General features: G+C 34.4%; 1 protein-coding gene across 1 annotated transcript; it reads right to left on the reverse strand.

Moving 5' to 3' along the window:
* Positions 1–13,284: 13,284 nt before the first annotated feature.
* LOC148872574 (transcription factor bHLH48-like) lies at positions 13,285–18,240 on the reverse strand. Its single transcript, XM_088969273.1, has 7 exons — positions 17,274–18,240; positions 17,017–17,160; positions 16,848–16,913; positions 15,158–15,226; positions 14,865–14,936; positions 13,824–14,010; positions 13,285–13,692 (listed from the first exon to the last, which is right to left on the reverse strand). Exons 1-7 carry the CDS (start codon positions 17,805–17,807, stop codon positions 13,655–13,657), a joined length of 1,110 nt encoding a protein of 369 aa, XP_088825399.1. The 5' UTR covers positions 17,808–18,240; the 3' UTR covers positions 13,285–13,654.
* Between the last annotated feature and the right edge of the window lie 441 nt (positions 18,241–18,681).

The following is an 18,681-nucleotide window of genomic DNA, read 5'->3' on the forward strand; positions in this document are numbered from 1 at the left end:
GTTTGTTATTTAATTGATAGCCTTTGTGTATTGGAACTTTAACTGATATGCCTTCGCCTTCTATTTTTTTAGTTTTTTCTTTTTTGAATTTTAATTTTAAATATATCATATATAAATTATTTAATATAAAAAGGATTTTGTAAAAGAACTTTATCGGAGTTGGGGAAAGGTAGGGAATTCACTCCTCATCCCCATCTCTGACCCAATGGGTTGGGGAAGTTGGATGCCCGACAGGGACGAGAAAAATTACCATCCCTACACTTGGACGAACCTAACCAAAGCCCTACTGGTTGAGTTCTCAGGCCCCAAGCTGAGCCTAGGGTAGAAAACTCAGGCTTTACCTAAAAGTCAGGTTGGGTTTCGGTTGGGGCTTTTGGTGTCTAAAGTCGGGTTTACTTTGAGTCCAACTGACATTATATAAAATAAATAGGTGTGGGATGCGTACACATATAATATATATATATTATGTATTTCTCAAATTATATATAGCTATTTAAAAGTGATGCTAAAATCAAGGTTCAAAATTTTGTTACGTATCGGCCCGTATTGGTTGATATGTATCGTTCTGGCAGGTTTTCGGCATGGTACATGGTACCACATTGAATGTGTCATATCTATTCATTGTATCGAAGATGTATCATAGAGTATCGACCGATATAGTATGATTTAATTGTGGCAGAAATGCAAATAGAACCTTCTTCGAAAAAGGGCTTTTAAGCCCATTTCAAAAGCCCTCTTTCTTCCCTAAACTCTTCAGAAACGTTCATACCATTACAAGAGACTAAAGTCTACTGAAAATCCACCAAAACATCTACAAGTTTGCAAGATCCAACAACTTTTTCAAGGTTGTTAAAAAAGGAGCGAAAATAGGTATGTTTTCTCATTTTTTTTTGCAGTTTCAACCAATCTTTTTGTGTTTTTTTTTTTTTTTTTTTTTTTTAGCTTGGATGCTTGAAAACATATTTATATGTGTTGATCTACTATTTTTGTGCAAAACATCCCATGTATTTTGATGCTATATGTAGATTTTTGTCAATATTTAAAGAAATTCCAGAATAGTAAAAAATAAAAAAAATTAGTTTTTTCTTGTGATCTACCTCTAGAAATTGATTATATTGTAGATCTATTTATGATCTACCATGTCCATGGATCAATTTAATTTTTTCTAAATAATTGATTATTTAATTTTTATTTCAATTTTTGGAATAATATATATATATATATATATATATAATTTCTTCAATTTTATGTGATCAAAGTATCTAACCCTATATGTTGAGACTTGAGTATGTTGTACATATAAAATTGATCTAACATGGTCTATAATTCCATAAGATTGATCTATCATATGAAAAATTTAGTTTGTTTTTTTTTTTTCTAATTTTTTATTTTTAGATTATAAATATTTATTTATTTCTCTAATTTTTTTTTCTATGATATAAATTTTAATAATAAATATTTACAGATTACAGTAAATATATGGATGATCTATTATGTGATTTTGTCCAAAAATCCATTTAATTTCTCTGTTATATATTTAATTTTTCAAATTTAATTTAATTTTTAGAATAAAATGTGCAAAATAATTATTTGAGTAAAAATAAATAATTATTTAGTTTTTAGAATGAAACATGTAAAATAATTATTTGATGTATTATGTCCATAAATCCATTCAAAATTTCTGTTACATAATTTTTTTTTTCATATTTTAATTTAATTTTAGGACAAAAATGCAAAATAATTATTTGAAAAAAATAAATAATTATTTAGTTTTTAGAATGAAACATTCAAAAATAATTATTTGATCTATTATGTCCATAAATCCATTCAATTGTTCTGTTATATATTATATTTTTCAAAATTTAATTTAATTTTTAGAATAAAATGTGCGAAAAATTATTTTAATAAAAATAAATAATTATTTAGTTTTTAGAATGAAACATGTAAAATAATTATTTGATGTATTATGTTCATAAATCCATTCAATTTTTTGTTATATATTTAATTTTTAAAATAAAATGTGCAAAATAATTATTTAGTTTTTAGAAAGAAACATGTAAAATAATTATCTGATGTATTATGTTCATAAATCCATTCAATTTTTTTTGTTATATATTTAATTTTTTAAAATTTAATTTAATTTTTAAAATAAAATGTGCAAAATAATTATTTAGTTTTTAGAAAGAAACATGCAAAATAATTATTTGATGTATTATGTCCATAAATCCATTCAATTTTTCTGTTATATATTTAATTTTTCAAAATTTAATTTAATTTTTAGAATAAAATGTGCAAAATAATTATATAAATAAAAACAAATAATTATTTAGTTTTTAGAATGAAACATGAAAAATAATTATTAATTTTAGAATAAAAGTAATATATGTCCATAAAGCCATTTAGAAAAAAATATTTGTTTAATTTTTAGAAATTAGAATAAAACATGCAAAATAATTATTTGAATAAAAATAAATAATTATTTAAAATATAATAAGATATAAAAAAGTGTTTGATTAAATAATTACAAAATTTACATAATTATTTGATTCAATAATTGTTAATTTTTTAATTATATTAGATAACATTTGTTTACTAACACATTACTACTTAAAATTGGATAATTTATATAATAATTGAATTTTTATGTGATTCATGGTGGATATTTGTGATTAAATACATATATATGATGGATAATTGGTTATTTGGTAATTAATGATTTTTATTTTTAAATTATATAATTTATTTAACTACTTTTTATATACTTAAATTTATGATTAATTGTTGCTTCTAAATTCCAATTAACTTTTGTGCATATGCATTATGATAGTGTAACATCGTGAATATGTGATACACTAATACTTGGGAGTTGGGATCTAGAACTTGACCATTTAATCTTTCGACATGGCACCCAAAAAATGGAAGAAGATATTGGTTGGAAATGTCACTATAGTTGATGGGAATGAATTCCATACAAAATGCAACTTTTGTGAGCAAGTTATGAAATATGGTGGTGTGGCCCGTTTGAAACATCACTTAGTAAGAGGATATTCTAATGTTGTTAATTGCCTTGAATGCCCGCAAAAAATTTGTAATGCGATGCAGAAACATCTCAAAGAACAAGAGATGTTGAGAAAGTAACAAGAAAAGGATAAAAAAATGATTACAAGAACATTGGGGTTTAGAGATGATGATGATGGAGAGGAGGACATAGAATCAATGCCTCAATATTTTAACACAGATGATGATGATGTAGAACAAACAACATATAACTTGGGATGGGAAGACATGCATCACGAGCTACACAGTGGGAAGAGGAGCAAGTACAACGATTTTAGAGAACTAAGTCTGTATTTGCAGATTCAGAGTATTAGGGGGTGGTGAGTCATCACAAGCATCTTTGTCAAGGAGTAAAAGTAAACTATTCCATACACCGAGTATGAAAAGAGTATTTTCAAAGCTAAATCCCTTTAAAAAATTGTCATCAAGTAGGGACACTCCTACTATTGAAGAGATGGATAGATATTTATATAGAGATAGGGATGCTACACAGAGAATATTTAAGGAGTGCTATGAGAAAAGCTTTGGACATAATATAAAAAGAGCAATTGCAAAGTTTTTATTGTACAATCACATTCCTGCAAATGTAACAACCTCCCCATATTATCAAGTTATTATAGATAAAAAATCCAATGTAGGAAAGTGTTTGAAGGGGCCTACAACTTATGAGGTGATGGGAAAGTTTTTAGATGAAGTGCTGAGTTACAAGACCATTTCAAAGCATTCTATTAAAAGGCTGACACTTATGGGCTTACCATCATGTGTAATGGTTGGACAGGGCCGACCAGATTGTCCATTACAAATTTTATGATGTATTGCAATGGACAAACAGTATTTCACAAATATATTGACGCATCAAATAAGTGCCATAATACACAATATTTGTATAAACTGATGAATTCAATGATTAATGAAATTGGTCATAAAAATGTTATTCAAATCATAACTGACAATGGAAGTGCTTATAAAGCAGATAGGAAAATGTTAAAAGGAAATAAAAAAACACATATATTGGACACCATGTGCAGCCCATTGTATTGCATTGATGTTAGAAGATATTCAAAATTAACTAAGGTGTCTAGTCTTATTGCAAAAGGGCGAAAAATTATAACCGTTATCTATAATCATGCCCTAGTTCTCAACTTGATGAGGAAATTTATAAAAGACAGAGAACTAATTTTTCTAGGGCCCACCAGATTTGCCACTCATTATATTGCACTGTAAAATCTTGTTTCTCAAAAAGCATCATTGAGAACCATGATTGATTTAAATGACTGAAGATTGTTGCAACAAAGTAAAACATCAATTGGGCAAGAAGTTGAAAAAATAATTAGTAACCTCAATTTTTGGAGAGTGACTTCTCTATATTGTAATATGATTGAGCCCGTCATTGAAGTGCTTCGAATAGTTGATGGTGAAAAACGAGCAATAATGGAAATTATATATAAAGCAATGCAAAAAAATTGTTTTATAAATTAAAGAAGCTAGCCCAAATTCCCATAAGAAGATTATAAACATCATAAATAAGAAATGGAATTCACAACTCGTCCATAATATTCACAAAGCAGGTATGTTCTTTCTTAAATTTATATTATTTACATTCAATCTTTTATGTTGATTAAATATTTAAAATAATCATCAATATTATTATATTTTTTGAATTTCAACATATTATTTGAATCCAACATTTTAATATTCTATGGAACTCAATGTTGATGAAGATTTGTTAAGTTATTTGAAAAATGTAGTTGCAAAGTTGGAGCTTGATGAAGATAATATTGTCATTGCAATGCAGGATGTGTAAATTTTTATATAATTATTAGTTATTATTTGTTTATTTATTGTTCATTAGTTTTTACAAATTTATAAATTAGATAATATGTTTTGATGATGATTTGATCATATAATATTAATACTTGTTATTTCAAATAACAATAAGGTCAAATTATTCTGTGAAGCACTAGGAGGATTTGGAGATAGTTTGGCACAGAGAGCACGAGATAAAACTAAACCTAGGTATGATGGAGTTATAAATTTCTAATATATTTTAGAATTATTAATATTTTATTAAGTAATCTTTTATTTTAATGATATATGATACTGAAATATTTTATTTTATATTTTTCAGTTGAATAGTGGTTGATGTATGGTTAAGATGCCCCACATCTTCGAAAGATTGCAATAAATGTATTATCACAAACTGCTTCATTTGGTGGCTGCGAACGCAATTGGAGTACCTTTGGCATCATCCATACGAAACAGAAGAACCGTCTATCCTATGAGACTCTTGAAAGTTGGTTTATGTGCATTACAATATAAGACTAATGGTTAGACATTTATTAAAATTGGTTTGTCCATGTCAACATGTCTCTCCTTTGAGAGAAGCTATTTATTTATTTTCTCCATTTTTTGTGTTTTTTCTTATTTTCTTTTGTTTTAAAATATAACAATAATAAGTATGTGGCAATTTCAAATAACCCACTTTTATCATAACCCATGTTTTAGACAAGAACCAATATTAGGAAGACATACAAGGGCCGGAGGTCAGCCAGTTCTTCTTTCTAATCTCTCTCTGTTCTTTACGTTCAGAACCCAATTCATATTTCTCTATTTTGGACGAATAGCAGGGTTGTTTCTCTAATTGGTTCAATAAAAAATCAGAATAAAGCGAGGGGCGTTAGGTTCTTCCTCTTGGATCATTTTGAAAGGTATGTATTTCAACCCTCTTTGTTTGACACGAAAGCATTAATCACTTTCTCATATGAAAGTCCAAAGCTTAAAGATTGGACGACGGCCAAATCTAGCTTTTCTTAGTCAGTTTTGATGCAAAGATTGGATGATGACGATGATTTTTCCTTGGTTTCATGCAAAGATTGGCCAATACTACATGTTGGTTTGTCAAAGAAGAAAGCCTCCGAATGGGTATGGGTCGGGTTTGAATATGTTAACCCAGTCCATTTAACTAATGTGACGTGGAGGCTTTACTAAATGGATTGGGTTCTAATCAGATAACAATCCATATCAGGTCCATTCTCGATTTAATAGAGTTTTTATTTAATTACAGTTTTTTTATTTAACGATAATTACAATATTTATTAAATCAACATATATTTTTTTAGTAAATAAAATCACGGTTTTCATTACATAAAAAGTATTGTATTTATTTAACCAAAATACATTACGTAAAAATTAGGGGCAGAGCTAGCGGGTCCCAGGGGAGCCATGGCCTCTCCTATGGTCCAAAAATTTGCACACTCAATACATTTTTATATGTAATTTTGTTCCCTTCCCTCACTTTTCACCCAATGGTTGGCCCCCCCTATGGCCCATCCGTAAGTCTTGGCCCCCCTCATAAAAATTCCTGGCTCCGCCCTTGATAAAAATGTTGTATTTATTGAATAAAATACGATTTTTACATAAAAAATACTGTACGTAAAAATACGGTTTTTATTAAATAAAGATACAATATTTACTAAATCAAAATACAATATATGTTAAATAAAAAACGGTTTTATTATGTATAAATAATTTATTTATTAAATATAACATTTTAATTAACATTATATTGTTAACATTTTTTTTATTAATTACAATGTTTAATAAAATATAGTATTTAATTCATTATTTTAATTAATAGTATTTTCTATTATTATCTTTGGATTTTATAATGGGGGTAAGGGTAGTTTGTAATTTTAGGATTTGTATGGGGTATTTAGTAATTTCTTTAAGCTCAAGGGGTATTTTGGTCAATTTGGGCCTAAGGAGTTCAAAACTAAAATTCTAATATAATGGTGGGTATTTTGGGTAAAAAAATGTGGGTAGGTTGGTTTGAGTATACATAGTGGTTTTGCATGTGCGGGCAATGAGATTGACTAAAATAGAATATTTTTTTATATGGAGGTGCAAATAAGGGTATTTTTGTTAAAATTTTATAAGGTCAAGTTTTTAAGCATTTTGAATTTGATTGGTGGGTTCAAATTGGCCCAAATATGCCTGGATTAGGCAGATCCTGAGGGTAGTGATTTAGTCAATTTAGAGCATTCTGGATTGATTGGTAGAGTTAGATTGGTCTAACCTTGCTTGGACCGAGTAGATCTGAAAAGGACTTGATTCAGTCAATCTGAAGCTTTGAAACAAAATCTTGGTGCAATGAAGAGGCAAACAAAGGTATTTTAGGCTGAATTTTTGTGAGTAGGGTTTTTAAGGTGTCTTGGGTTTGATGGAAACATCTGATTGGTTTTAGAGGGCCAAAATATAATCTTTATTTGATGAAGGGGCAAGTGGGAGAATTGTGGGTTGAAAATTTTTGAGTAGATGTTTTGGTGTGTCTAGGGTTCAATCATATGGTCTAATTGGTTCAAAGGTGTTAGGATCAAAGAGATATTGGGATGCTTTAGATTAACAAGAGGGTTCAAAAGGGAATCTTGATTTGATTAAAGAGTAAGTGGAGGAATCTTGGGTTGTAATTTCATGGATAGGTATTTTAGGAGGTTCTGGGCCTGATGGTAGGGTTTGGGATTTTTAGGCGCTTCAGAGGGATCATAGTGATCTAATTGGGTGTTTGGGGGTAAATTTTAGCGACGACTAAGCAAAAATCGGGTGTTAACAATGAAGTTTCTAAAGGTATTTATCTACTGGATCATTTGGTGGGGTTTGATTGATCTATAAATGGTATGATCAATGGCATTTAAAAAATGGATATATTGGCTAATGAGATAGCCCAGATCAAGGGCTAAATGGGGGATATCTGTGATGAACTTTTGTGGTTAGGTGTTTATAGGTATCTAGGTCTCTTTAAAATCCCATTATCTCTAATTTGAAATTTGGTTTTAAAAATTCCTGTGCATCACATGGGTATCGACTAGTTTTCAAATAAAATAGGTTGATGATATATGGATATATATTATAAAATTTTGGGCAAACTTAAATTGTATCGGATCAGTACCCGAGGTCTCAACGTAAGCCTAATCTAAGTTTAGTTTAGGCCTGAGTTTTTTTTTTTTTTTTTTGGCTTCAGCCCTTTTTAAAGTTCAAAAACCCAAACCCAACCTGTGCAAAAGCTTTGATTGAATCAGGTCAGGCTTGAATTGAATACACCTAACTTGCACCCCTAGCTCTATTGCTTGAATTTGTTTTAACAAAGCCCGTGCATCGCACTGGTTCCGCTAGTTACATTTAAATGACTACAAAACTTACATATTACAAAATTTGCAAAAGAATATGTAATGTGCACTTCAAGTACTATAAAAACAGGCTATTTCATAATGGTTACATATTACAAATTTCTCTCCTAAGAAGAAAATCACCTTCCGACATAATTTCTAGTGAGTTGCAGTTGGGGACTTTCTGTGGTCTTAATTGTTACAAGAGGGTTCATACATAAAAAATGGCAATAGCGCGACAGATGCTCTCTGCCAAACTGCCTTTGTCAAAAGAATAACACGAACATATCTCTTTTATGTTCTTGTTCCCTACAGTTGGTGGAGAGTGGAGACCTGAATGACCAATCAACCTATTCCAGTAATTTGTATCTTCTTCTGGGTAAGATTCATGTTGATGAATTTCAAGTTGCTTTGAAGGCTGTGATTAGAAGATAGGTTCCCATCGATGAATTTCAATTAAACAAGGGCTCAATGCTTAGTTGAGGTGTAAAATGGGCTGTTCCACCCTCGGGTTGGCACAACCCGGCACGGCCCACCAATCCCGGCATGGCTTGGGCCGTGCCGGGCACAAGGTTCATCAATGCGACTTTGTAGTTTTATTTGTAATTTGTAAATTTGTAAGTTATATATATATATATATATATATATATATATATATATATATATATTAATTTTATTATGATATTTTTTAATTTCATTGTATTTTTTTCAATTGAATTATTCATATGAAATAAAATCTTATGTTTTTTTCCAATTTGTTCTTTTCTTATTTTAATTTTATTATAAATTTGTAATTTTTTACTTTCATTGTTTTTTTTTTTCAATTTCTTCCTAAAAAAAAAAATCATGCTGGCCCACAACTTGAAACACAGCCCAGCCCAATTAGGTCCGCTGGACCTGGGCCATTGGTCATGCCCGGCTCCCCTTTAGGGAATTTGTGCCAGGCAGGACCGGCCCATTACAGTGTGAATGGCCTGCAAAAGGCCCAGCCCATATTACACCTCTATTGCTTAGTGTAATGGTAGAATCTCAAGCTGACAACTGAGAAAGTGACAATCCGTCTGAGAGCAGCCGCTTTGTTTAAAGGTTATTTACCCGTATCCCGTCCACCCCTCCTAAGACCCCCCAAATGACTGAGACCAACATTGGGCAATGATGCATTGTAGAAAGGATGTGTTTTGAATCTCATAAATCTCATTCCTAGAAACAACAGATATGTAAATGAGAAGTAGATTGGTTATGTCACCCTTTGTTGAATTTGGGATTCGATGGCATCTGGTCAATTAGATAGGCTCTGATCTGGCCACCCCCTTGCTTTTTCTACCAAGGGGATCAATACTAAGCCCAGTTCACTTTTCGGTAAATTATTTATCTAGGGATAAGTGTATTTATTTATGTTTTTTTTTTAAATTTTCCAGGTAAATAAGACAATAACCATTTTAGTTATAAAAATTCATTATTAAAAGGGGCATTTTTGTTGCATCAAATGTATTTTTCTTTAAGTGGAAAAGTTATTTACCCACCTGAGAGATAGGTTTCCTTGAACCCCACATAAATCTGAAAAAAGAATATGAGATTTTTACTCAACGGAAACCAAAATTCCATTGACCAACTTTTCTCTTTCTCAAAATTCAAAAAACGAATGCCCTAAAGATCGTGCTTTTAGTAATGGTTCAAAGTATCCATAGACCTATGTATCAACAGGGATATATTGGTATTTTAACTTTTAAGCCAGCATGCCTTTCTTTTTATTTTTATTTTTTTCTGTTAAATTTTAGTTTATAAATCATGGGTGGGTATATGTGTGTAGCACCTGTAAACAAGTGTATTGGATACGGAAAAATATGATACAATACGCTATATATAGTTGAAACCTTGCTTACATTGGAATACTTGGAGCATGTTGTCTCTATCATGTATGGATGTATCTTGAGTTCAAGTTCTCTGTGAGAATCCACAGTGGTGATATCATCAAATAGTAGATCCTTGAAAAATAAAGCAAAAAGCAAAAAAGCAGAAAGCAATGGAACCTAGTCTACCAATCTTGGTTGTAGAAGATTTTATTTGAATTCAGGAGTTAGTCCCTGTCAAGTAGAAGATATTATTTGAATCCTGGAGTCCGTTACTGTCAGCTAGAAGATAAGTAGACTGCATTCTACCTCAGAATTCTGAATTTCATTGTAAACCTTTAACAATTCAAAATTTTAAATACCTCCACCTAAACACGAATACCCATTAATGTATTGGCATTAATTCCGAGTTGGCACTTACCCCAATTGTATGGTGGAGTTAAGATTTATGAGGGTGGATTGAACAGTAAAAACCCCAAGATTTTATTAATTGTCAGTCCTAGGATACATAAATAGTAAAACGCTGAAAATATCTGCTGTGAGGTCCATTACAAGGCTATTTAGAGTTGTTTTGAGATTTCTGGGTGAAGCTCCATAATGGGTCGGTTTCTCTACCTAATAATCCATGGATTATTACATACATAAAAAAATCTGTCTCTAGCTTATTTGGATTGGACAACTTTAGTTACTAGTTGATTTTAAGCACATGGACTAGTGTCCATATGCTCAATATTCACCAAACAGACCATTATTTCATACCATATCTATATTATATATAAAAGTGTGAATGCAATGTGATTTTTTTTTCAACTAAAATTTTCCTCTAATTCTTTGTTTGATAAAAGGTATAAAAGTAATTTTATTATAATTTTAATGCCAACTTAGCTTTAATGGCTATTAAAATGCTCATAATTGTGTATTTAGTCCATCTCTAATGATAATATTGAAAATGTATTTTCAATTATTACTTCTCACCTCATTTAATCCCCTCTTACTATGTCTTATAGTAAAATTATTAATCCCCATATTCTCTTATTAAATTAGATATGTGTCAATATTTTTAACAATATAAACCCATATATTTTAAAATTGACTTAAAAAAATCCAATTTTAATCCAAGTTGTGACTAAGCAATTCAACCATCGGAATCAAATTGATCAACCTATGAGTCATAGTTAGGTAATAAAATTTTTAAAATAGAAACAATTACAAAACTTACAAAAAATGCAGAAAAATTGCACATTTATGATATATTTATTAATCAAATTAAAAAAATGAGTGTAATAAACAATTACTTTTATTGATAATGAAAATGAAATACATAATTTAGAACTGACCAAGATGAAATTATTTTACTGTTTGGCAAAGATTAATAGTTCAAAATTTGGGTGAAACATGTTAACCTTTAACGTCATAAATAAATAATAAAAGTTAATAAAATATAAATATAAAAAAATATATAAAGTTTTCAAAAAACATTTAGACACATGTATAATATCATATATTTATCATATTAAACAAAAGTGTAACATATTAGAATTATTTTTACACACAAAAATACAAAAAAAAAAGTATAGAAAAAAAAACTGAATACATCTATAATTTTATATTTATATACTACTACTAAGAATATGAATAAGATTGTGAATTTTTTTTGACTAAAATACTCAATTTTAAAGTTGGTTCCTATTTAATTGTGAGGTTTAAATTGTAATTTGAAATAATACTTTTAAATCCATTCAATTCTCTCCATTTAAATCTTACATTTCTTTTATAAGTGAGCAAAAAAAAAAAAAGATACACAAAAAATATTAAATATTATAAAAAGAAAAATCTAACCAACTAAGTAGGTCTATTAATAATTTTTAAAACTTCACAACTGGATCTGATTATCACGTATTTGAAAAGATGTTTACATGAGATTTGAATTTTCAACCTGCATCTAATTAATAATAAAAATAAGAAATAAAAATATATAAAAAATTTTAAATATAATGTTAATATCATTATCATTATCTAGAATTATTATGTAACAAGCCCAAGCTCACTTTTAAATATCTAAAGATATCTTACTTAAATTCGGGCTTTCCTGAAAAATCAAAAACAGCAGGCCTAGCCGGCAATATGTAAATATCTCACGATGACGTCCTTCTGATCATTGATTTACATGGAATTTGGCAAAACTTCAGTCACTTACCGTCGATCACACGGCCGCCGGTGGTGCTCCACATTCGTCGCGTTCACCGTCGACACTACGTACTCTATTTACCTTCTCCAACTCCAAGAGGATGGTCAGGACTCCGTGGGACGGTCCATCAACCGCATCCCACCCAAAACCCGAGCTCCCTCGATTTCCAACACCCCCACCCCCCCAATCTCAAGAACATCGTCGCCGTCAGGTGGCCTTCCGGTAGTCTTCTGACTCGTCCACCTCCCGCATCCGTAGCCAACGGCACCGCAGTCGGTGGCGGGGAGCGTAGATTGGGTCGACTCAGTGACTGTAACACACGTGATGTGGATGACGTAAATTCGGGTTGTAATTGTAGTGTTCTAAAGCAAATGAAAGAGCAATGCCATGTCATACGTGAATCTGTCTGTGTTCGGTTCGTCGTGTGACTCGTTTCATTCATACATGAAACTTCGAAAGTCAAAGCACCACCTAATCAACTTATCAACCTACGGCCTTTACTCCCTCTCTTCATTCTTTATTTATTTTTACTATTTCTTGATTTCTTCTTTCTTTCGTTCTTCAAGCTTAAGGCGTAGACTTTAGAGATCTCAGTTTCCATTTTCCAATGATATGACCGCCCGCGAATTTAACAAGCATTCAATCCAATGATATACGTAATGAGCCTTGCAATTTCGAAGAATCAAAGCTCATGGATTGAAGAAGGAAGCCCAACCATCCACAGAGCTTTTGTGTGATGTAAATAACTTATTCAGATAAAAAAGAGAAACGTAAATTACTTATCCACCCTCTAAAACGATATCAGACAGATAATTGATACATCGTAAATTATAAAAATACAGGAATTATCGTCAGTTAGGGCTATAGTATTAATTTCGGCCTTTTTTATAGAGACAGCTGGAGCCGTGGAGCGCATACAGATTCATTCATATTTATCATACATGCATCCAAATCCTCATCTTAACATGAGAGAATGGATATATGCAAGGGTTCGTTGGAGCAGACATACATGAGAAATGAAAATAAATAGGAGGAAAGAGAGGCGATTTTAATAATATTCAAGCAACAACTTGTTCCAAATTATACAATGAATCAATCAATCATCTCACAAATGAAATTTAAGTAGAAGATTGAATGACCCAGTTAGTAATTAGATTTAGACATATATATAAAATTTATGGAATCGAATTATCTATTCTCTTCTATTTCTTTAGCTCCCCTACATGATGAAAAATTAGGGTTTTCTGGATGTCTCTGCCAAAACCGCATAGACATCGAAACCCCAAGGAATGCTGAGTTGCTGACTGCTCCTCTTCACTACCCTGCTACCTGCTGCTAATAATATATCCATTATGTACACTACCGATACCAAGCAGCCACCAGGCTCTATCCCGGCTTCATAGTTCCATTTTCAGGTGGTTCGAGCTCAGAGGCACTGCAAAAATAAGAATTTGGAACCAAGTTAATCATTTATGACTTTTTATTGTATATGATTACATGTTATACTGTGTTTTGTGTTCGTGATCATTTATTTATATAATAATGGGTTACGGTTTAAAATTTTACCTGAATTTGCTGAGTTGTAACTGAAAAGGAAGTTCTCCGGTGCAAGGAAGCTATGGCTGTCATCTCTTTCCCACATCTGTCGTTGGAGGACGTCACCCTCCCATAGAGGCTGATTCTGTTGTTGCTGCCACATCAATGGCTCAAACGTCACTGTGCTGGGGCAGCTACTGGGCGTTACACATCCACTCTGCAAGAAACCAACAAGTAATAGACAAGTTATGTCATGTCACCATGAAAGGAGATGAGTGAGAACCAGACGAGATTCAAATATCACGGGTGTTTCAATCGGAGACTTTTGTAACACAAGGACCCTTGCATGTCTGCCCTTGTTAAGGAAATATGGGACCCATGAAGAGAAGGGAAAGCTAAAGTAGGATCGACCACCCTTCCAACAACCCTAAGTGGACTGAACCACCACATATATCAAAGCACTTGTTCAAGAGACTCTTTGACAAAAACTAACCATGGTCGATAACCATCGCCATAGGATCCTGGACATTCTTTTTGAAGCGCTGCAGATCTCAGGCTAATAATGGGTACTGGGTTGGCACTAATATCTCTTTCATTCTCACTGGAGTGCTGTAGCAGAAATATTGCATGCACTAATAGAACTGTAAACTGTCGCTCAGGCCTACTTAAGAAGTGCTGTCCCCACCCCCCAAACAGAATTATTGAACCCAGACAAGAGTTTCGGGCATATTCGGTAAAGTTACAAAAACAGGTTTCGTGTTGTCCTGGGAAGAAATTTTAGGCGCCATTAACTTCGAATTTTTATTTCTTAATGGAAGGTGGCAGGTACCCATTAACTCATTGGCAAGTGGGTTAACCATTTCTGTCTGCGTTCATACTAGATATTTCTAGTCTGTTTTTTTGCTAATCCTACTCCAGTACTTCTAATCTTCGGAGAGAAAAAAACACGATGTGGTACAAAGTCAATAAGTTTTTAAAAACGATGAATTAACAGTCAATAAACTTTTAAGAAATTAACTTTTGCCTGCAAGAAGAAAAAAGAGAGCCATAAATATAGTGGGCAGTGCGTACTTCTGCGGCGAAAAAGCTGTCGAGGCTGAAGTCGATCCTCGGGGTAACCGCAGCGAGTCTCATTGATAAGAACTGAAACCCAAAATATAAAAAAATAAAAATAAAAAAACCTCGAATCAGATCTAAGTGCAAGAAAATAATGATTCAAAATGACCAAAACGCCCACGCAGCATCCGGCTATTATTACTGCTATAGCTTTATGCCTTTATCGGGCAGAAAGTTGAAAACGAACTCGAAACGAAAATAAATGAGGGAAGGAGGGGTTGGGTTCTGTTCTGAATTCGGACACTGACCTCCACTTGGCGCTGTAGAGACTGTACGTGGTTGATTATCTCGTCCAGCACCAACGCCGTACCAGAAATCTGCAAAAGCATTTTTTTTCGTAAAAGAGCGCCAATGAAACAAAAAAAAAAAAAGGAGAAAACGCTTAAGATGGTGATACATTTTCCCGTTTCTAAGAAGGTTGAGTAATTAAGAGAGGGCTTGTTGATTAATATTGGTGTACAATGACTAAAATGCCCTATAACGAAGAAGTACCGAAAGCCTGCAAATTCTCCGAGATGATATTTGGCTGATCTACACCGTACATCTCTATAATAAAAGCGAAACAGGAAAGAGATATATAATGGTGATTACAGGTCGTACCAGGTTACTGGTAGCCCAAACCTTTGATGGACCACATTTGAAATAACAATCAATCCTATCCTATTAAGTCCCTATCGATTAAGTTTTTACTCCCCCATCCAGAATTACGGTCCAACCCATGTCATCTTATGGCCACCCCAAGTCTTTACCCAAAGATCCAATGGTCAGGAAATACACACTGAATGGCGATTTTCAACAGGCCATACCAGTACCAGATGCTACATGGAATCAGGACTGGTGATCCTGATGTGATGGCGCATGTTTGTCCATCATCAGGGGGCTCCTAAAAGCTTCGGATTTGATGTGGTCCTGAGTCTGACTCGGACGGATATCAAAACAAAACAAATCGATATTTGGAATTTGGTACTCTCCGTTTCCAAACAACCTTTTCCGTTTTCCGTTTCCCGTTATTTGGCGGCTCAGATAATAGTAACTACCATTCTACTAACTAGGAAAGTCCCCCCTCCCTCTGCAACTAGATAATATGTGCTCTGGAGCACATAAAGTAGATTGGCCGCATCCGAGACCGCTACAGACAACCATCGGATTAGAATATAACTGTCATTGTGGTCCACCGGTCCTCCCACTAGCTCCAACCCTATGGCCATCAAATCGTGATTCGTTGAAAGATCTGTGGTCCTCGTATCATAGAAGACAACAAATGTGACGAACACACATGGACTGGACCACCAAAGAGCACTATGGCTCTCAAAGAGGGGACTCAATCAGGTGATTCTAATCGTTGGATGAGAAGTCAAAAGATCAGACACGCTAACGTTCACATCACTACGGCCAGAGTTGGTTTCGGTGCTATCGGTCTCTGTATCCATACACGGAGATCATCCCCCCTCCCCCGCCCCAGCCTCAGACTCGTCTCTGTGGACGAACAAGCTCAACGTACTTCCTAGGGCCCACTGACCACCGTTGGATGGTCATCGAAAATCGTGCGGGTGTGAATTTCGAGGGACCATCCATAGGTAAAAGAGCTAATGAGTACGTACTCCTGAAGAGGACGCCATCACGGAAATAGTGACTCATGGTCCATCTCTATCACGTCGCGTCTCCTCTATCATTCGCAGTTGGGTGGGGGAGGGGGAGGCTCTTGTTTTTGTCGCTTTTACCCCTTCCCACCAGAGATTCCTAACTAATTTACCAGGCCAGACAGACGCCCCCCCGTCTGCTTCAAAGTTTCAAAGGGTATTATCGTTATTCCACTAGCATAAATGGCCAATTTATTTTCAAAAAACAAAAGTCTACGACGAAGGAGATTATAATACGATTTAAAATTACGATAATGACCCTGGATTCCTTCAAAATGACAAAGAAGAGAGAACTAACCTTACTGCAGCCTGGGACCAGTTCCTGGAGGAGCTTCATCCGAGCATTTATCTTCTCTCTCCTCGCCTGGAAATCGAAAAATTAATTGAGGTTTAATATTTAAGTAAGTAATTATTATTAATCATTACGTGGAATAGACTTGTGTGATAAGTTAATGAAGTGAGATTACCCTTTCTGCTAAACTGTGGCTGTCAGTTGCTTGGCCACGACGAGCTCGAACGTGAACGTAAGGAAGCTTCTCGCCGTCTTTCGCTTCGCCTGCTTTCGAACTCCCATTCTCCACGTTTTTGCTCCTTTTAGCAGGGACCTTAACCTGATTTCCGGAAATGGAAAAAGTGAACAGTCTGAGAGCTTTACACTGAGCAGAGAGAGAGAGAACCAGTTACCAGAAAGGGAAACCCTAGAGCGCTGATTTCGAATGTTTACCTTCTTTTCTAGCTCTTTCCGCTTCGTCGACGCCTGGTTCTCGCTCGGCGTTGCGGGATCGGAGGAAACCAGGCAGGAGCTCGGGTTTGACTCGGAATCGGCGGGCTCGCTCTTCGGTTTGAGCGAATTCTCGTTTGAATTCGAAGGAACAGGGCACTTGTCAGTCGAGTTCTGTGCGGCAGCGAAGACTGAGAACTTGCTCGCTCGTTCGACCAGAGCGGCGTCGGTAGGAAAGGTGGGAGAGCAGTTGAATGTGTAGCGCATCTCCTCCTGTCCACTCTGGCTATATCTCCACATCTCCGGGGCGGTAACCGTCTGAGGTTTGCCGGAAAGAGGATCTTGGAGGAGTTCCATAGCTTGATTCGCCGGGAGTCCGAGAAGAGCGGTGAAAGAGCTCCCTGGAACGGTTGCTTCTTGTAGAAGATTTTCCGACATTAATATTCCGTCACCGAATTCAAAGCTATCTTCCGCCATTTCCTGCTTATCATCCTTGCAACCTTCAGATCTGCTATCGAAACACGAAATCCGCTCCATGAATGATCAAATTCACTCAAAATCCTAGACTGATTGGTTAACAAACCAAACGGAAACGGAACTGAGCTTCCGGTTTCCCTCACAGAGACAAACAGAACCTTATCTACTTCGCATTCCCTCAATTCAACACCAATGACCAACCAACACAAGCTCAAGCTCCTTGGTGGGCGTTACAACGGAATCCGAACTTCGGAGTCGCTTCGAGCAGAAGAATTCAGAGCTCGGATTCGACAGAACAAACCAGAAATCACCCCAGAAGAAAAATCGATCGCCTTACGTTTGAGGAAGGATCACTGTCGATAGCTCATACGGTTTCTCGAGAGAAGGTGGAAGTGAAAGGAGATGAGAGGACTATGTATTCGACAATGAGAAAAAAAGAGAAAAATCTGAGAGAGGAAAGGGAGAGAAGCGGAGGGCTATAAATGCGGATTGCGGAGGGGATCGGGGAGGGTGTCCTCACAAGACGGACCGTATTGTCGCGTCCAGCGTACGTGTCCCTTCGGGGCATTCTACGCGTATCCGTATCTTCCCTTCAGTCTTTCACTATTACATCCGTGTCGTAGGGCGGGGACCGAAAAAAGCCCCCCCGACAGGATTTTTAATCGTGAGGGCGACGCGTCATTTTCTTGCATTTATACAAAAGAATGGTTATGGCTTCAAAATTGACATGAGAGAGGGAGAGAGAGAGGGTCCTCACAACTTAAGTTCCCTGAGCTTGTCACGTGCCGACACATTTCTCTTCTTTGTCTCAGCACGTGTGAAGGTTTTACCATACAAGAAGACACGTACTTTGCAAGGGGTAATGTGTTAATTGACGGAAATATCCACTAGTCACTATTTCTTTACTTATAACTTACCGGATTGGGAACCGTCG

This window comes from Nelumbo lutea, chromosome 2 (genome assembly GCF_056320005.1).
Source record: "Nelumbo lutea isolate HS-2025 chromosome 2, American lotus-T2T, whole genome shotgun sequence".
In the NCBI taxonomy this organism is placed as follows: domain Eukaryota; kingdom Viridiplantae; phylum Streptophyta; class Magnoliopsida; order Proteales; family Nelumbonaceae; genus Nelumbo; species Nelumbo lutea.